Source organism: Schistocerca cancellata, chromosome 11, assembly GCF_023864275.1.
Source record: "Schistocerca cancellata isolate TAMUIC-IGC-003103 chromosome 11, iqSchCanc2.1, whole genome shotgun sequence".
Taxonomy (NCBI): Eukaryota; Metazoa; Arthropoda; class Insecta; order Orthoptera; family Acrididae; genus Schistocerca; species Schistocerca cancellata.
In genome coordinates, this window is record NC_064636.1 from 115,209,118 (window position 1) to 115,230,706 (window position 21,589).

Below are 21,589 nucleotides of genomic sequence, written 5' to 3' on the forward strand. Positions count from 1 at the left end.
TATATTAATTTTCACTTGTTATTCATCATGGTCTGCTAGTATGTTAACAATGAGTTTTTTCAGACTGAGCTGTGTCAACGAACATCTTACGAATTTGGGTGCACACACATTGGAAAATTTACTATTTGAATCAATTTGTAACAGTAGAATTATGTTTCCAATTCATTATTTTCCCAGTTTAACATCGCTATCAGCAGACATGATGAAGTCAGAAGAGCTGGCCTGGGTAGTGCTGCAGAGCAGTGCAGAAACCTGCCATGGAAGTCACATGTAGCATATGGTATGGGTCGATCCACTGCCACTGTTTACCTGTGGGCAGCTGTAAGCCGAATAGGCCAGTGCTTACACTGAGTTCAACTGTTGTTCACATTGCCTTGCACATCATGCTGAGTGTTGTTTAGTGATCAGCTGACAGCCTCCCATGCCAGTTGCATGCTGAGTTATCCTCATGCACATCTTCAGACTTTCCATTTCCTGTAGACTGATTTATGGCAAGTTTTCATTTCCTCACACATGGTATATTCCCCAGTCATTGTTGAGCCCATTTGAGCCTGTTAAATGTTCACACCTACAGTGTAATGTAGAAGTGTAGCCACGCCAGTGCAAATACTAAAATGGTGAGGAGGAACGTTCTTATGTATTTGATGCCCCTATTTTTTGTTTCCCTTTTCCCCAGGGTTAATTTTGGGCCACCATGGACCCAGGATGTGTGCAATACTGGCAGGAATACAAAAGAAGCAGCAGAGAATGACGACATCACTAATGAACCAGGATGTAGAGTTTCTTCAAGAGCTTGCCCCACCAGTAGCAAACTACACCAATGGTACAGGTTTTTTTTCTGTACCCACAAAGCCCATGGCGCTGTTTGTTGGTTTTGGTCTTCACCACAAGTGCCCTGGGCAGTAATATGTGGCCTTTACTGCCGATTTTCGAGGTCTATTGTTTAAGTGTAGTTTTGTGTGTCCCAGATGTGCTGTCTCTTATACAGATTGCTGATTCGGGTTGTGATTGTCTACTTAGTGCATGATTCAGAAATTCAGACTAGGGCATTAACTTTCCCCAATGTTTCTTTAGACAACATTGCCCAGATAATGGACTCATTTTGGATGACGATGGTGGCAAGGATGTCATTTCTGATAATTGGTTGGAGTGCAGTTAGGTGAGTATGGTAAATGACCCCTGGTGCCCTGCAGATGTCCTGGCGTGCAGTTAGTAGTGACAATGACCCCTGGTGCCCTGCAGATGTCCTGGCCTGCAGTTAGTAGTGACATCAAATGTCTCATGTGGACTTGTGGGGCTTGTGCACAGAACCAGGCTGCATCAGCTACTGTGCCACTTTCTTTCTTGTCCAAACCAGAGCACCCTTGGGACAGGGGGCACGTCACTTGTTTGTGTCTGGTTTTGGACAGTAATGTGATTGTTGATGATCATTGCATTGTCCAATTTCTTGCACATAGCCGAGCTGTCCTACACAATTTAGATTGCCACTCTTCAGGCATTATTGATTATTTTTGCCATTGAGAGTTTCCACAGGACCCTGGTATCCAATAATAGTAGGAAATTTGTGTTGCAGGAGTTTGAGGTCTTTTGTGTCTGCAGTGGGATTCAGTATCTCACTACCACACCATTTCACCTGACATCTAACTCAGACATGGAGTGCTCTGTGCGTACATTTAAGTTCCACATGAAGCAGTCAGTGTATTTCTCTTTCCACAACAATGCATTGTCAAGCTTTCTGGCTACATACTGGGTGACAGCAGTCAACAGACACAATCTGGCAGAATGTTTGCATGGGCACACGCCATGGGGCTTCTGTAATTGTTGCACCCAGAGTATCATGCTGTGTTTTTTTCTTAGGGCTGCTGTTTGGCTCCAGTTCTTCAGCCAGTGGCAGGGGTGGCTGCTGGGTATTGTGTTGGGGCACAAAATTTGGCAGTTGTTTGTGATGGATGCCAGTTGGGACAGCAGACCTGTCATGCAATCAGTTGTGCCTGCACCCTGTCGTGACTTCACCACCAGTCTTCTGGTCTTCTAGGTGACAAGATTGGTCATGACAGTGTTTGATGTGTGGACTCCTACTGGCAGCAGTGTGCTTTCCCATTGTCCCCCCTCCACACCATCTGCTGTTCTCCCATTGCCTACAGCCTTGGGCCTAGTGAAGTATGCACCTGCATCTTCTAATGTGGAGCCCATGGATTTTGATCCACTCCTCCTCCTCCTTACCCCCCTCCTTCCCCCCCCCCCCCCTTCTGCTTTCACCTGTGCCTCCACCTCACTTATCTTTCCTCCGCTGCTGCTGGTGGACCCCTGTTGGCTCCTCAACTCCATGCCTTTCTGCTGTAATCAGTGTTGTTTGCATTGCCTGTTTTATGAGCTATGTCCAATGCTGGGTTCTCTCGTTCTGCACTAGACATAGTGGTCAAAGCCTGGCTATTGTCAGTCCTACTTGCCTTTCTTGGGAGGAGGGTTTAGTATTCCCACTAGTGGATGGTGTGATAGAGGCAGATGCCTTTGCCTGGATAACACTTCATACTAGTGTGGAAGCCACCATGGGGGACACATGCAGTGGAGGGTATGGGCGGATCCATAGATGGAGATGTTAATTTGTGGACAGCTGTAAGCCAAGTGGGGCAGTACTTACACTGAGTTCATCTACCATGGACCTTGCCTTTCACATTATGTTGAATGTTGTTCCTTAGTGGTAAGCCAACGGCCGCCCATGCCAGATGCATGCTGAGTTATCCCCATGCTTGTCTCTGTAATGATTTATTTATGTTTTCTGTAGATTGACTCGCATGATGATTTTTTGTTTCCTCTCATGGGGTTCTTCTCCCCAGTAATTATCAAGGTGTTGTTTGCCCATGTAGTGCCCACACCAATAGTGTATTGTAGCAGTGTTGTAACACCAGTGAAGCTACTAAGCACAATTTGAATGTTTGAAGAAACCTGCTTTGAAATTTTGTGATAGGTTGCCCAACAGTGAATTTAGATTCCTCATGATGAATTGAAGTATCCCAGTTGGGATCCATGGATTTTCAACATTTATAAACGAAATACTTTTGAGTAGCATCCAAGAAATACATGGGTTTGTGTTATAATCTGTACCAAAAATTGGTTGTTTCAATACTTCACCTCCTATTTAGCAATACCTGTTTTCATAATGTATGAATAAAGAAATGATTCTAGCTCACAGCTAAGTACAATAAATTGTTATTGTGCCAATAGCATAACCAACTAAAATTTGTCTATGGAATATAATTGAAAAGAATGATGACATTAGCAGGACTTTTTGAGTGGCTGATATTAAGTTACATAATGTGTGTATCTTGTTTGTAGATGTTACTTACTGCTAAACACTTTGCAAGACTATCACAATATGTTCTTGTGGGACCATAATTATACGGGTAGCTTTGTCTCTACAGTAATTTGAAATTTGTCTTCAATCATTCGTTAGTGTTAAAAAATGTTGATTTCCCATGTATAATGATGACGATACACAACATTTTAAATGAAACCAACAGCGAGATTGCATGTTTTTTTCTTTGACTAAGGATATAGTACCAAAAACTAGGGTTCTAAACACAACAGTGTATTTTAATTTTTGTATTAATGCTCTTCAATTTGTGCAGGGTTCGGAATTTGATGACTGTCTTCATGAATGTGACCCATTGGATATAACAGATGAGGAGGTAAGCCATACTTCCTTAATGTAAAGATGTTATCTTACTTTTATTCTGACTTCAAGTTAGTAAATAAAATTACATTTGAGTGGAAAAATGTGGATGATGAATTGGCTACTATCTAAGATGGTTTGAAAACATGGAAATTTGAAATAGTATTTTTGTTGCATCTGCAGACTCAGCTGATAGAGAACCAAAAAATCAAAGTGTGCTGTGAAATGACATTTATTTATGACTGTAAATAAATAACTATATAAACATTCTTTGAATATGAATCAGAATTTTAATTTATGTTTGCCTTCCCATTGAGTTTATCAAGGTAATTCGAGATGTTGACTGAGAATGTATATTCATGTGACAGGATTCAGAAGTGGCTGTTTTTAAGCAATATAATGAGATCCAAAGTAATATGTTTACTGAATTGGGAGACTATTTGTGGGGCTGCCTCAGATGTACACATGCATCCACGTGTTTGATAATGTTTTAAAATGTGTGAAAATGCTATAACTTCTAAGATCTCTGTTTTGATAAATGATGAGGTCAGCTTCTGTTCTTTGTTGCCCTCCCCATATGTTACAGCTGAGGGGGACTTGTATATTTTTACAGTCTTGCTATATATTAATTAGAAGGAACATTAAAAGTATTGTGTTATGTATGACATGCTATGAAAATAAAGCTCTTGGACATGTACAGTGCAGAGTACTGACTTTGATCTAAAAACAAAGATCTTAATTCAAACTCTTAAGTAGTAGACAGATAAGAAAATAGGAGTAATTAATACATCAGGTAGTAATGTAATTGAAAGGGGGGAGAGAAATAGGGAGCAAAAAACCACTCTGAGTGCACTGTAGAAAAAAAAAGTATTTAAAAATATAGGAAAATTGATCCTGCTTCCACAAGGGGAAACCTTGACTGAATGAAACATGCTTTTCAGATACATTTTTGTTGTTTCCTGTGCTGGTTATTTTTATTTCATTACAGAAAAATTGAAGAGACACTGCACCCAATGCAGTTACATTTTTGCTACTTTTTAAATGGAAGTAACAGTTCAACAGCAGAAAATTGTTATTGAAAGATGATACTGACATGCTGTTGTTCAAGGAACTTCCACTTGATTTCAGACGCTTTGTACTCACAATAGTTCAGTTAGTTGTAATTATTGTTAATCCAAATATAAACTAAGGAGTTACTTCAGCTATATTTGCCTCCTAGTACAACTATCAGTGATGATTGAGGCAAGGATGTCTCCAATCACAATATCAGTACATCTCACTGATGGTGATGGAGTATTTTGTTTGCATTACTGCAAGTTCCAGCCAGGAGAAAACTCCCTCTTCCACTGCATTGATGATCAGGAGCAGTAGTCACTGAGTGCCAACTCTTTAAGGTAAAGCTCACTTGTTCTCTGCGTTGTGTGCGCTATGAGGGTGTAATTATGGGCTTGTCAGGTAAAGAAAACATCCTGTAATTCTGATCACACATTTTGTATGTGTTACAAATATTTTTTGATCTTTCTAATGATAATTGCCGACAGTTTTGCTGACATTCTGTGTATTCTTAACTTTGCTAACAGCAGATATTTCTACACAGAAATCTCTGTGGAACATCTTAGGTTTTTCAAAGGACTTAAAAAAATTAAAGCCTCTAGGAACCGGTTCTCAGCCTTGCAGTATCCTTAACTTCTTTGCATTTTATGTGATGTAGTGCCAGAAATATCTTATCACATATTTTTCATGGTGGAACCTGAAATTCTGTTATTAAATTTGACTTGTTTTGCCATAGATGTTAATGTTTTCCTTGATAAGCACCCTATTATTTCTTACAATCTCAATAATTTTAGTGAATTTTTGTTCTCAATTTAATTTGTTCAAGAACAACATGGCAGCTGCGAATGATTCCAAGGTAGCAGGATTTAGTAGAATGCATGTTATCACTTCAAATGAAATTTTGTGCACGTGCATCGGTACACTTAACCAGCATGAAAAATGTACAGAAAATTGAACTCCCATAGGGAACTAAAGTATTATTATTACTGGTGTTGTTGAGAGAGAGAGAGAGAGAGAGAGAGAGAGAGAGAGAGAGAGAGAGATAGTGCATGCCAATTACAGCTATTACATAGTAAGTGACTGTTACTTATCTTAAAATTGCATCTTGGATTTTTCGTGAAGATTAATGGTCACCATCTATTGTTCTCACAAAGTCAGTTCACACTTTTATGAACAGACAAGAGCAGCAGCATATTGACTCAATATGAAACATCAACTCTATGTCTTACTGAACTGCAAATGCTGGATGGTGAATTTGCTGTTATGAGAGATTAATGTTCTTACCAAAATTTTCAAGGGTCGTAAGATGAAGGGGCGAGTAGTGGTAGTTGAATTTATGAATTTCTGGAGTGAAATTAATAGTGGATGCCCTTAACAAATATCATAAGAACATTTCTACTCACTGTTGGGAACAGATAAAGGGTGTAGCACAAACTTTTCAAAACACCGTATTTGATTGCTCCAGAAGATATAACAGCAGCTCAGCAAGAGCAATAACATTAGAAGGCAGTCATATTGCTGTTCTTCTTCATCCTTGCATCTTGTTTTCAATTTAGTTATCTAGTACCATCAAGACTTTTGTTGTTTATTCATGAGCAGAATATTTGACTGTTGAAGCAGCTTACGTAAAAATATTTCTGAACAAATACACTACTGGCCATTAAAATTGCTACACCAAGAAGAAATGCAGATGATAAATGGGTATTCATTGGACAAATATATTATACTAGAACTGTCATGTGATTATATTTTAATGCAATTTGGGTGCATGGATCCTGAGAAATCAGTACCCAGAACAACCACCTCTGGCCATAATAACGGCCTTGATATGCCTGGGAATTTAGTCAAACAGAGCTTGGATGGCGTGTACAGGTACAGCTGCCCATGTAGCTTCAACATGATACCACAGTTCATCAAGAGTAGTGACTGGCGTATTGTGATGAGCCAGTTGTTCGGCCACCATTGACCAAACGTTTTCAATTGGTGAGAGATTGGGAGAACGTGCTGGCCAGGGCAGCAGTCTAACATTCTTTGTATCCAGAAAGGCCCATACAGGACCTGCAACATGCGGTCGTGCATTATCCTGCTGAAATATAGGGTTTTGCAGGGATCGAATGAAGGGTGGAGCCACGGGTCATACCATATCTGAAATGTAACATCCACTGATCAAAGTGGCATCAGTGTGAACAAGAGGTTACCGAGACATGTAACCAATTGCACCCCATACTATCGTGCTGGGCGATACACCAGTATGGCGATGACGAATACACGCTTCCAATGTGTGTTCACCGTGATGTTGCCAAACACGAATGCGACTGTCATGATGCTGTAAACCTGGATTCATTCAAAAAAATGACGTTTTGCCATTCATGCACCCAGGTTCGTTGTTGAGTACACCATCGCAGGCACTCCTGTCTGTGATGCAGCGTCAAGGGTAACCGCAGTCATAGTCCCTGAGCTGATAGTCCGTGCTGCTGCAAACGTCATCGAACTGTTCGTGCAGATGGTTTTTGTCTTGCAATTGTGCACATCTGTTGACTCAGGGATCGAGACGTGGCTGCATGATCCATTACAGCCATGCAGATAAGATGCCTGTCATCTAGACTGCTAGTGATACTAGGCCATTGGGATCCACCACAGTGTTCCGTATTACCCTCCTGAACCCACCGGTTCCATATTCTGCTAACAGTCTCTGGATCTCGACCAACGAGAGCAGCAATGTCACGATATGATAAATCACATTCGCGATAGGCTACAATCCAACCATTATCAAAGTTGGAAATGTGATGGTAGGCATTTCTTCTCCTTACACAAGTCATCACAACAATGTTTCACCAGGCAACGCCGGTTAACTGCTGTTTGTGTATGTGAAATCGGTTGGAAACTTTCCTCATGTCTGCATGTTGTAGGAGTCGCCACCCACGCCAGCCTTGTGTGAATACTCTGAAAAGCTAATCATTTGCATATCACAACATCTTCTTCCTGTTGGTTTAATTTCGTGTCTGTAGCACATCATCTTCGTGCTGCAGCAATTTTAATGGCCAGTAGTGTATTTATCATATTATTTATGCAGGGTGTTAGTTTGTCCCTATCCATGGTGTCCCTTCCAAACCTCCAAAATTTTGGAAGCTCAAGAAGAACTTCAGTAGATATGATAATGAAATGGTGTCATATGTTGGAGCATCTCAAAGAAGCTTTTTAATAATCATCAATACACCTCTACATGTTAACAATTGTTAGCATGAAGAATATGAACTTTGTTTTCAATTTCTTGCCATGTTCTTCGTAACATGTCATGTGTCACTGATATAATCACATCAGTATCACATCTTAACATACGAATATCATCCTTTTTGGTCACATACATGCGGTTCTTCTCTAATATAAGCAGGATAAATTTAAGGGAATGTTGGTGGCCAGGCAAAGGGTTACCTGCATTCAGTCCAGCAACTGGGGAATTTCATATCCCCGAACTTCCAAACAACTAATGACCAATGTTACTGAGCTCCCACCGAGTGAGGTGGCGCAGTGGTTAGCACACTGGACTCGCATTCGGGAGGACGATGGTTCAATCCTGTCTCCAGCCATCCTGATTTAGGTTTTCCGTGATTTCCCTAAATCGCTTCAGGCAAATGCTGGGATGGTTCCTTTGAAGGGGCACAGCCGATTTCCTTCCCCATCCTTCCCCCACCTGAGCTTGCGCTCAGTCTCTAATGACCTCGTTGTCGACGGGATGTTAAACTTTAATCTCCTCCTCCTCCTACAGAGCATATCCATAGAAAATTATTGTCAGCATGGTTTGTCACTTGGTTACAGAATTTGCACTTTATAGTAATACATATGGTGATGTATGTGTACTGCATGATGCAGTGTTGATCAGGGAACATCAAAATGCCTGTCGAATTTCTCTCTCCTGAGAAATGCTTGTCTGATGTCCTCTGTTGCCTCTTCCAAAACACTATGATGTGCACCACCAGAATTTCCAGAACAGTTCCAGTTGCTAGAAACTTATGATCCCAGTTCTTAACTGTTTCAACACCAGGTGAATCACATCCATACAACCTAGGATAATTTCTTTGTACAATAACTGGATATTTTACTTCTACAAACCACACTACAGCTTGTGCTTGCTACTGTGGAGGCATCATTTTCATTTTATGCAGTCGTGCTGGACTCCAAAGATAATAGTTGGCATGTGATGTGGAAAATTCTTTGAGATGCTTTAGCATATAGAGCAGTTTCATCCTCGTATGTACTGTCGTTTTTTTCCTTTCCCTTAGCCTTTAAAATCTGGAAGATTCACTCTTGCAGAAATCATCAACTTCACATGCAACCTTCACAATGTGCCACAGACATGTTAACAACAAAATAAAAATTTAAAAACACCAAAGCACAAAATCTACTACCATAAGAAGAGTATGTGTAGGGTAAGAGGAGGTTATCTAATTTAAGTGAACGGTATTACTGTACTTTCAATGGCAGATTTTGCCTACTTGACTTCGCCATTCTGTTCCATCAATGGGTGGGGTGAACAGAGGTGGCTCATAGTTGAAATTAGTGTGAGTGCTACTTCATAAAATCTTTAGCCTTTATTCTAAAATTGTGTAAAAGGAAACAATCATGTATAAAAAGAAAATTTGTTCAGAAACTTGATAAAATCGTAAAAGAATAAATTCATACAATTTTTACTTCTTAAATGTAAATTGCTACAGTTCAAGCTTGTTCTGTTGATTTAAAAGTGAAAACCACTCTTCTTGTTTTAAATTGCCCAAACAGATAAGAAAATTTTTTGTTATTTTCTGGGTGACAATGTATCAGTGGAACTCCCCATCACATCCCCCCTCAGATTTAATGGTAACAGAGCCTGTTAATAACTGAACATGTATCAAGCATGAAAACAGGAAGGGAAAAAAAGCAAAATAGAAGCAATAAGGAGCAGTGTAAAACAGCCAGAGCATTGTGGTTCAGTGATCATGGTGTTGGACTGCAAAGTTGGCAAGCCATGTTCAAAGCTCTGTGCGCCAATTTCTTTCTCTCTCTCTCTCTCTCTCTCTCTCTCTCTCTCTCTCTCTCTCTGTGTGTGTGTGTGTGTGTGTGTGTGTGTGTGTGTGTGTGTGTGTGTGTGTGTGTGTGTGAAAAGCAGCATTCTGCCTCTTATTTAATCATGGGAACTGCAACAGTCTAGGTAATTGCATGATGTAAGAGGCAGTCAAATGAAAATGAGACACATGGATGAAAACTAAGTAAACCATTTATTATTTTAAAAGTAACTATCGTAACTACTAATACATTTATCCCACTGTGAGGCAAGACACTCAGTGCCTTCATGGTAAAATGTTCGCAGTTGCTTCTGGAACCATAATTGTACCCAGGCGTGCACCTCTTCATCCGAAGAAGATTGCTTGCCACAGGTGTCATTCTTCAGGGTTTCAAGAATAAGGAAATCACCTTGGGAGGGATTGCAAGTGTGAAGGATGTGTAAGTGAGACCTGTTGAAACTTCAGCAGTGTGCTCAAAACAACAATATGTGGCCACGCCCGCATGTTATTGAGGTTTTTTCAGCTACACTGCTGAAGTTTCACTGGAAAGTCCATACAAATTCTTCATAGAGTCCTAATTTCTCCCACCGCACTTTCCGTATTTATGAGTACAATCATTGTTCTGTAGGCCACAAAAAAAGTTCTTTCTGTGAAGGCATTGACCATCTTGCTTCACAGTAGGAAAAATGTATTAAAATTTATGGTAACAACATTTGAAATAATGAACAGCTTACTTCCTTTTTTCTGTCTGTCTCATTTCTATTTGACTGCCCCTTACAGATTACATGAGCAATATCATAGATATCAGACATGTAGTAGATTAATTTTAGTTCAGTTTCAGGCTTTTCCTTGTAAATCATGGTATGTGCTTAACTGGTCAGTACTATCTTCTCTTTAGGATGTCCATTCTTAAAACTAGTGAAGCATTTTCTTTGAATAATTTAGTATTAGAATATCGACAATTATATCAACACACATACAGTCCCACACTCCCTTAGCTTCTCCAGTGAGTGTCTTTGAAGGATTCTCACAGGATTTTGAGTTTTTTTTAATTCAAAAAAAAACAGTCTTGAATTTTTTTATGCTCATTAACTTTAAATGTGCTAATATCTCGTGATTATGTTTATTTGTAAATTATGTCAACATGAGACATGGTATGATGACATTGTTATCATTTAGGTGTTCTAAAATTCATGTTGCTGCTGCAGTGGCTTGATCTGCATTTGATGTTGGCTAATTTCAGTAAAGGAGCTTTTTAAGGGTTGTAAATTTTCATGCATTCTGTTTACGTTTTAGTATAGAAAATTATGTCTTACGATTAGATTAGTTTAGATCAGTTTTTGTTCCATAGAACCAAAAAATGAGATGATTCTCATGGATGTGGAACATGACAGAAAGTTGTTGTTGCGGTCTTCAGTCCAGAGACTGGTTTGAAGCAGCTCTCTATGCTACTGTATCCTGTGCAAGCTTCTTCATCTCCCAGTACCTACTGCAACCTACATCCTTCTTAATCTGCTTAGTGTATTCATATCTTGGTCCCCCTGTACGATTTTTACCCTCCACAGTGCCCTCCAGTACGAAATTAGTGATCCCGTGATGCCTCAGAACATGTCCTACCAACCAATCCCTTCTTCTAGTGAAGTTGTGCCACAAACTCCTCTGCTCCCCAATCCTATTCAATACCTCCTCATTAGTTATGTGATCTACCCATCTAATCTTCAGCATTCTTCTGTAGCACCACATTTCGAAAGCTTCTATTCTCTTCTTGTCCAAACTATTTATCATCCATGTTTCAATTCCATACATGGCTACACTCCATACATTCACTTTCCGAAACGACTTCCTGACAATTAAATCTACACTCAATGTTAACAAATTTCTCTCCTTCAGAAACGCTTTCCTTGCCATTGCCAGTCTACATTTTACATCCTCTCTACTTCGACCATCATCAGTTACTTTGCTCCCCAAATAGCAAAACTCTTTTACTCTTTAAGTGTCTCATTTCCTCATCTAATTCCCGCAGCATCACCCGACTTAATTCGACTACATTACATTATCCCCGTTTTGCTTTTGTTGATGTTCATTTTATATCCTCCTTTCAAGACATTGTCCATTCCTTTCAGCTACTCTTCCAAGTCATTTGCTGCCACTGACAGAATTACAATGTCATCGGCGAACCTCAAAGTTTTTATTTCTTCTCCATGGATTTTAATTCCTACTCCGAATTTATATTTTGTTTCTTTTACTGCTTGCTCAATATACAGATTGAATAACATCGGGGAGAGGCCACAACCCTGTCTCACTCCCTTCCCAGGCCACGCTTCTCTTTCATCCCCCTTGACACTTATAACTGCCATCTGGTTTCTGTACAAATAGTAAATAGCCTTTCAGTCCCTGTATTTTACCCCTGCCACCTTCAGAATTTGGAAGAGAGTATTCCAGTCAACATTGTCGAAAGCTTTCTCTAAGTCCACAAATGCTAGAAACATAGGTTTGCCTTTCCTTAATCTATCTTCTAAGATAAGTTGTAGGGTCAGTATTGCCTCACGTGTTCCAATATTTCTACAAAATCCAAACTGATCTTCCCTGAGGTCGGGTTCTACCAGCTTTTCCATTCGTCTGTAAAGAATTCGCGTTAGTATTTTGCAGCTGTGACGTATTTAACTGATAGATCGGAGATTTTCACATCTGTCAACTCCTGCTTTCTTTGGCATTGGAATTACTATATTCTTCTTGAAATCTGAGGGTATTTCGCCAGTCTCGTACATCTTGCTCACCAGATGGTAGAGTTTTGTGTTGGCTGGCTCTCCCAAGGCTATCAGTAGTTGTAATGGGATGTTGTCTACTCTTGAGGCCTTGCTTTGACTTAGGTCTTTCAGTGCTCTCTCAAACTCTTCACACAGAATCATATCTCCCATTTCACCTTCATCTACATCTTCTTCCATTTCCATAATATTGTCCTCAAGTACATTGCCCTTGTATAGACCCTCTATATGCTTGTTCCACCTTTGTGCTTTCCCTTCTTTGCTTACAACTGGGTTTCCATCTGTGCTCTTGATATTCATCCAAATGGTGCTCTTTTCTCCCAAGGTCTCATTAATTTTCCTGTAGGCAGTATCTATGTTACCCCTATATGCCTCTACATCCTTACACTTGTCCTCTAGCCATCCCTGCTTAGCCATTTTGCACTTCCTGTCGATCTCATTTTTTAGACGTTTGTATTCCTTTTTGCCTGCTTCATTTACTGCATTTTTATATTTTCTCCTTTCATCAATTAAATTCAATACATCTTCTGTTATGCAAGGTGGTACAGACAAGCAGTTGTGTGAATTACTCTTGAACACATTATCTGAAAACTGTCTTGAGCAGCTAAATCAACAGCCAATGCGTAATGGAAATAGTTTAGATCTGGTAGCCACAAACAGACCAGATCTCATCGACTGTCAGTGTTGAGACAGGAATTAGTGATCGTGATGTCGTCATTACGACTATGGTTGCGAAAGTTAAAAAGACTGTCAAGAAGGCTAGGAGAGTATTCTTACTAGAAACAGCAGATAAGCAGTGGTTAGCATCCCACTTAGTAAATGAATCGACTTCATTTACTTCTGGTACAATGGTCGTGGAAGAATTATGGTCAAATTTTAAACACATTGTAAATCATGCATTGGACAAGTATGTGCCGAAAAAGTGGGTTACGGACAGAAAAGACCCAGCGTGGCTTAACAGCACAATTCGGAGAATGCTCAGGAAGCAAAGACAGTTGCACTCACTGTACAAGAAAGATCGGGAGAATAAGGATAGGCAAAAATTTGTAGAGATTCGTACTGTTGTAAAAAGAGCAATGCGTGAAGCATACACCCACTACCACCGTCATACCTTAGCAAAAGATATTGCTGAAAACCCAAGGAAATTCTGGTCTTACGTAAAATCAGTAAGCGGGTCGAAGGCTTCCATCCAGTCACTCACTGATCAGTCTGGCCTGGCAATGGAAGACTGCAAAACGAAAGCTGAAATTTTAAATTTAGCATTTGAGAAATCTTTCACGCAGGAGGATCGTACAAACATACTGCCGTTTGAGTCTCGTACGGATTCCCATATGGAGGACATAGTGATAGACATCCCTGGGGTTGTGAAGCAGCTGAATGGGTTAAAAATAAGTAAATTGCCAGGCCGTGATAGGATTCCAATTCGGTTTTACAGAAAGTACTCTACTGCATTGGCTCCTTACTTAGCTTGCATTTATCATGAATGTCTTGCCCAACGTAAAGTCCCGAGTGACTGGAAACAAGCGCAGGTGACACCTGTATATAAGAAGGGTAGAAGGACTGATCATCAAAATTACAGACGAATATCCTTAACATCGCTTTGTTGCAGGATTCTCGAACATATTCTCAGTTCGAATATAATGAATTTCCTTGAGATAGAGAAGTTGCTGTCCATGCATCAGCACAGCTTTAGAAAGCATTGCTCCTGCAAAACGCAACTCGCCCTTTTTTCACATGATATCTTGCAAACCATGGATGAAGGGTATCAGAGGGATGCCATATTCCTTGACTTCCAGAAAGCGTTGCCCCACTGCAGACTCCTAAGTTAGGTATAAGCATATGGGATTGGTTCCCAAAGATGTGAGTGGCCCGAAGACTTCGTACGTAATAGAACTCAGTACATTTTCCCCGACGGTGAGTGTTCATCAGAGGTGAGGGTACCATCTGGAGTGCCCCAGGGAAGTGTGGTAGGTCTGCTGTTGTTTTCTATCTACATAAATGATCTTTTGCGTAGGGTGGATAACAATGTGCATCTGTTTGCTGATGATGCTGTGGTGTACGGGAAGGTGTCGTCGTTGAGTGACTGTAGGAGGATACAAGATGACTTGGGCAGGATTTGTGATAGGTGTAAAGAGTGGCAGCTAACTCTAAATATAGATAAATGTAAATTGATGCAGATGAATAGGAAAAAGAATCCCGTAATGTTTGAATACTCCATTAGTAGTGTAGCACTTGACACAGTCACATCGATTAAATATTTTGGCGTAACATTGCAGAGCGATATGAAGTGGGGCAAGCATGTAAAGGCAGTTGTGGGGAAGGCAGATAGTCATCTTCGGTTCATTGGTAGAATTTTGGGAAGATGTGGTTCATCTGTAAAGGAGACTGCTTATAAAACACTAATACGACCTACTCTCGAGTATTGTTCGAGTGTTTGGGATCCCTGTCAGGTCGGATTGAGGGAGGACATAGAAGCAATTCAGAGGCGGGCTGCTAGATTTGTTACTGGTAGGTTTGATCATCACGCCAGTGTTATGGAGGTGCTTCAGGAGCTCGAGTGGGAGTCTCTAGAGGAAAGGAGGCATTCTTTCCGTGAGTCGCTACTGAGGAAATTTAGAGAACCAGCATTTGAGGCTGACTACAGTACAATTTTACTGCCGCCAACTTATATTTTGTGGAAAGACCACAAAGATAAGAGAGATTAGGGCTCGTACAGAGGCATATAGGCAGTCATTTTTGCCTCGTTGTTTGGGAGTGGAACAGGGAGAGAAGACGATAGTTTTAGTACGAGGTACCCTCCGCCACGCACCATGTGGTGGACTGCGGAGTATGTATGTAGATGTAGATTTCTACTAGCCCTCATCTTTTTACCTACTTGATCCTCTGCTGCCTTCACTACTTCATCCCCCAAAGCTACCCATTCTTCTACACTGTTTCTTTCCCCCATTCCTGTCAATCGTTCCCTTATGCTCTCCTTGAAACTCTGTAAACTTTCTAGTTTAGTCAGTTTATCCAGGTCCTATCTCCTTAAATTCCCACCTTTTTGCAGTTTCTTCAGTTGTAATCTACAGTCATAACCTATAGATTGCGGTCAGAGTTCACATCTGCCCCTGGAAATATCTTACTATTTAAAACCTGGTTCCTAAATCTCTACCTTACAATTATATAATCTGTCTGAAACATTCCAGTATCTCCAGGCCAATTCCGTGTATTTAACCTTCTTTCATGATTCTTGAACCAAGTGTTAGCTATGAATAAGTTATGCTCCGTGCAAAATTCTACCAGGTGGCTTCATCTTTCATTTCTTACCCCCAATCCATGTTCACCTACTACATTTCCTTCTCTTCCTTTTCCTACTATCATATTCCAGTCACCCATGACTATTAAATTTTTGTCTCCCTTCACTATCCGAATAATTTCTTTTATCTCATCATACCTTTCATCAATCTCTTCGTCATCTGCAGAGCTAGTTGGCATTTAAACTTGTACTACTGTGGTAGGCATGGCCTTCATGTCTATCTTGGCCACAATAATGTGTTCACTATGCTGTTTGTAGTAGCTTACCCGCACTCCAATTTTTTTATTCATTATTAAACCTGCTCCAGCATTACCCCTATTTGATTTTGTATTTATAACCATGTTTTCACCTGACCAGACATCTTGTTCCTCCTGCCACCGAACTTCACTAATTCCCACTATATCAGACTTTAACCTATCCATTTCCATTTTTAAATTTTCTAACCTACCTGCCCATGTAAGGGATTTGGCATTCCACACTCCGATCTGTAGAATGCCAGTTTTCTTTCTCCTGATAATGACATCCTCTTGAGTAGTCCCCACCCGGAGATCTGAATGGGGCACTATTTTACCTCCGAAATATTTTACTCAAGAGGATGCCATCATCATTTAGCTATACAGTAAAGGTGCATGCCCTCGGGAAAAATTATGGCTGTAGTTTCCCCTTACTTTCAGCCGTTCGCAGTACCAGCACAACAAAGTTGTTTTGGTTAGTGTTACACGGCCAGATCAGTCAATCATCCAGACTGCTGCCCCTGCAACTACTGAAAAGGCTGCTTGACCCTCATCAGGAACCACCTACAGTACAGCTATCGGTATCACTTTGGCCTGCAAGCCTCCCCACCAACAGCAAGGTCCATGGTTCATGGGGGGGGGGGGGGGGGGGTCAGAAAGTATAACATAAAAAACATAAATCATTTAAATATAATGCTTGCTACCTTGATCATTTGTCAGGAGATTGTCAAAATAGGCAAATACATTACAGTAAACTGGAACTGTTAACATTTACAGAATTATTACACTGTAAAACTGAAAGATCGTTATGTACTTTCAATAAATTTATCATACACAAAATATCTAATCTTGACTTTTGTGACCAAGTGCTGTCAAAACTGAAATTCAACAGACATTTTTACTAAAGCTGGTCTAACAGTCTCTGTTAAGATATTCATCTATAGAGTAGAAAGAGTTGCCTCTCAAAAAATCTTTCAAGCTCTGTTTAAACTGTGCTTCACCTGCAACCAAGTTCTGAATGGTTGCTGACAATTTATTGAAAATGTGTGTTCCTGAATATTAGACCCCTTTTTACCAAGGTAAGTGATTTTAGGTCTTTATGTAGCTTGTTCTTAGTTCTAGTGTTGGTACTATCTGTTGAGCTGTTGGTTGGAAATAGAGATGTATTACGTGCAACAAATTTCATTAAGGAATAAATATACTGAAAAGCAGTGGTTAGAATACAAAGTTTCTTGAACAGGTTTCTACATGATGATCTTGAATTTACATCGAAAATGATTCTTATTACATACTTTTGCATGCTAAAAACATTTGCTCGGTTTGATGAGTCACCCCAGAATATGATCTCGTATGACACAGTTATGCAATTTTTTGTAATATTTATATCTCCTATGTCTGACATCATTCTCATTACAAATACAGACATTTTTAGGCACCTAAGCAATTCTGTGGTATGCCCTTCCCTACAGAGTTTATTATAGAGTTGTAACCTCAGAAATTTAATACTGTCAACCTCTCAATCTGCATATTTTCATATGTTAAAGACGTGCTGCACGGAAATCTCGCACAGGTTCTGAACTGCATATAGTGGGTCTTATCAAAGTTTAAAGACAGTTAATTAGCTTTAAACCATTTATTAATGTCAGTGATAATTTGCTTAGCAACTATTTCTAAATCTGTACTTGACTTGCTACTTATTTCAATGTTTGTATCATCTGCAAACAAAACAAACTTGGCATTTGGCAATGTAACAGATGAGAGATCGTTAATGTACACAAGGAAAAGCAATGGACCCAAGGTTGAACCCTAAGGAACACCACATGTTATTAATTAAGAGTCAGATGAAAACTGACTGCTTACTGCAGAGGTATTTTACAATGACATTCTTTTTTTCCTGTTAGTTTCATAGGGCTCAAACCATTTCACAACACTGGCAGTGACACTATATTAGTCTAATTTACTTAAGAGAATGCTGTAGTTCACATGGGCAAAGGTTTTTGAAAAGTCACAGAAAAGCCCAGGAGCGTCTAATTTATTGTCTAATGAATAAAGAACATTCTCACTGTAAGTGTAAATAGCTTTCTCTGTATTGGAATTATTAAGAAACGCAAACTGTGATGTGGACAATATATTAGTTATAGTCAGATGCCTAAGGAGACACTTGAACACAACCTTTCAAAATATTTTTGAGAAAGTTGTCAAAAGTGAAGTTTGGATGGTATCCTTTTATGCCCCTTCTTGTAAAGAGGCTTAACTTTGGCATATTTTAGCCAGTCTGGAGTGTTCTGCTGAAAAGAGATTGATTTCACAGATAACTTAAAGATAGAACTCAACTCACATGAGCACTCTTTGATTAACTTTGCTGATATGTTATCATATCCACTAGAGTACTTACGTTTTAAGTATTTTATGATGGATGCTACATCTTTGGGGGTTTTGAGTGTCATTTCCATTTTACTTTAGTTATTTTTAAAGTCTGGTCTCAGATACTCCATTGCACTGCTCACCGAACCTGATAACTCCCAAGCTGTCAGTAACAGAAATGAAGTATCTTCAATATATTTTATACAGTTTTCATTTTGTTGCCCAATATAATTATGATTTTTTATAATAAAACTGCTTCAATTTCTGAATTACTTGCTTCAATATTTTACAGTAATTAATAGTCATTTATTCCATTCAGAAATTTCCATTACTGTTTATGATCCATATTTTGAAGTTCCACCTTGTAGAAGATGGGTGTGGAATGCTTACATTCACTTGCTATTTGAGAAATATCACTCATTGTAGTTGGAACAGGGAGAACATAAAATAAAAAATATTTTTGTAATTTGTGTAATACTTAATGCATTTCTCATTATTAAATTAAGTTGATGTACATAACAGTGAATGAAATGTTGGTTACTATTAACTGCTGTTATTTTTACTTTAACTCCTGCTTTTTTCCTTTCAAGAAATCGGCACTTCAGGATGTCTGAGCTGAGCTATCATTTTGTCAATTCGTTGAAGAATTATGCTTAGTTCTGAACTATATTGTGATATGTTTTTGGCATTTTGTTTTGTAAAAAGAATCCTCCCAAAAATCTCAAATGTTTGTGCATTCAATACGTACCACAGAACAAGGACCTTATGAGTGCGTTCCAAAACATTTATCATCATCCGTGACAGCTATGAAGGAGACTTTTCGAATTTCTGCCCTTGTCTCCTCATGGGATATGGTATTTCTTGAGGTGATTACGTTACTCATTCGAAATGGTGTTAAAACAATGTAGAAGACTGCACTGGTCTCTTAGTGTCTTCAAATTTGAATCTTAATTTAGATGCAAAATTTACAAATCCTCCAAATAGCCCATGTTTACTAAATCATCTACATCTACATTGCAAGCCACCATACGGTGCATGGCAGCAGGTACCCTGTACAACTACTAGTCATTCCCTTTCATGTTCCACTTGCGAATGGAGTGAGGGAAAAAGGACACTCCATATATCTCTGTGTGAGCCCTAATTTCTCATACCATATCTCCATGGTCCTTAGGCACAATTTATGTTGGCAGCAGTAGAATCATTCAGCAGTCAGGTACAAATGCCAGTTCTCTAAATTTTCTCAATAATGTTTCTCAAAAAGAACATCACCCTCCCTCTAGGGATTCCCTTTTGAGTTTCTAAAGCACATCTGTAGCACTTTTGCGGTGTTCTAACCTATCAGTAACAAATCTAGAGGCCCACCTCTGAAATGCTTTGATGTCTTCCTTCAATCCGACCTTCTACATACCCCAAGCACTCAAACAGTACTCAAGAATAGGTCACACCAGCATCCTATCTGCAGTTTCCTTTACAGGTGAACCACTCTTTTCTAGAATCTCCTAATAAACAGAAGTTGACCATTCACCACTTTGCAATGTTGTGCCCAGATATTTAAATGAATTAACTGTGTCAAGCAAGACACTAGTAATGTGGTATCTAAAAATTACAGGTTTTATGTTTCTACCCACCCACATTAACTTAGATTTGTCAACATTTAGGGCTAGCTGTGATTCATCTCTTGAACTGCAAATTTTTGTGTATGTCTTCTTGCACCTCCCTACGGTCGCTCAGCATCTCCCTACGGCCGCTCAGCGTCTCCCTACGGCCGCTCAGCGTCTCCCTACGGCCGCTCAGCGTCTCCCTACGGCCACTCAGCGTCTCCCTACGGTCGCTCAGCTTTAACACTTTACTGTGAGCCATGGCATCATCAGCAAACAACTGTAGACTGCTGTCTACTCTGTCCACCAAATCAGTTATGTATATATCAAACAGTAGTAGTCTTGTCACACTTCCCTTGGACACTCCTGACAATATCCTTGTCTCTGATGAACACTTTCCATCAAGGGCAACATACTGGCTTCTATTATTTCAGAAGTTTTTGAGTCATTCACATACATGTGAACTCACTCCATATGCTTGTACCTCCATTAACAGCCTGCAGTGGGCACTGCATTAAATGCTTTCCAGAAATCTAGAAATATGGAATTTGCCTATTGTGCCTCATCCATTGTTTGCAATATATCATATGGGAAAAGGGCAAGCTGAGTTCTGCATGAGTGAAAGCCATTCTGGTTTGTGGAAATAAGCATCTGAGTCTCAAGAAATCTTGTTATATTCGAACTTAGAATATGTTCAAGGATTGTGCAGCAAACCTAAATTAGGGATATTGGTCTGAAATTTTATGGGTCCATTCTTTCACCCTTCGTATGTACTAGAGTCACATATGCTTTTTTCCAATCACTTGGGACTTTGTGCTGGGTGACAGGTTCATGATAAGTGCATGCAAGGTAAGGGACCATTGCCCTAGAGTACTCTTTGTAAAATCAAACTGGGCTTCCATCTGCACCTTGTGATTTATTTGCTTTCAAATCTTTCAGTAGTCTCTCTATGCCATGGAAGTGTATTACTGTGTCATCCATACAGGAGTCTGTCTGATTGTCAAATGATGGTAAGTTTGTATAATTCTCCTGCGTGAACGATTTCTTGAAAGTGAAATTTAAAACTTTGCCTTTCGTTTTGCTATCTCCAACTGCCACATAAGAGTGATCAATAAGGGAATGAATGGAAGCCTTAGACCCACTTAGCAATTGTACACAAGACTAGAATTTTTACAGGTTCTCTGGCAAATATTTTGCTAACATGTGACAATGGTAGTAGTTATACTATGCTATAGATCTTTTCACAGAGGCATGAATCTCTACTGACCTTTGCTTGTCATTATTTTTACGTTCCCTTTTGAACTGAGAAATCAATGTGCTATACTTCCTTAGCGTCGTCCGAATTTTGTTATTAAACCATGTGGGTCTTTTCCATCCATTATCCAATTACTAGGCACAAAACTGTCCAGACCATGATTTACAATCTGCATAAACTTTGTCCATAATTCCTGGACATCCATATTACAGGAACTAAGTGATGTCAATCACTGCCTAAGTGAGATGTTAACAAGTGCTTATCTGCTCTATCCAGCAGAAACAGTCTCCTAGCCTTCTTGACTGCTTTAT

General features: G+C 39.6%; 2 protein-coding genes across 13 annotated transcripts in view; both read left to right on the plus strand.

Annotated features, from left to right (window-relative positions):
- The window catches only part of LOC126108500 (zinc finger protein 93-like), a 501,709-nt gene that overhangs the window by 405,068 nt on the left and 75,052 nt on the right, over positions 1 to 21,589 (plus strand). For all 12 annotated transcript variants that reach the window (XM_049913764.1, XM_049913765.1, XM_049913758.1 and 9 more), the window contains one exon: positions 3,630 to 3,689. In XM_049913764.1, the coding sequence (XP_049769721.1) occupies positions 3,630 to 3,689 (60 nt within the window). The remainder of the gene's footprint in view (positions 1 to 3,629; positions 3,690 to 21,589) is intronic.
- Positions 1 to 21,589, plus strand: part of LOC126108499 (zinc finger protein 436-like) — a 501,483-nt gene that overhangs the window by 404,711 nt on the left and 75,183 nt on the right. The window lies entirely within an intron of this gene.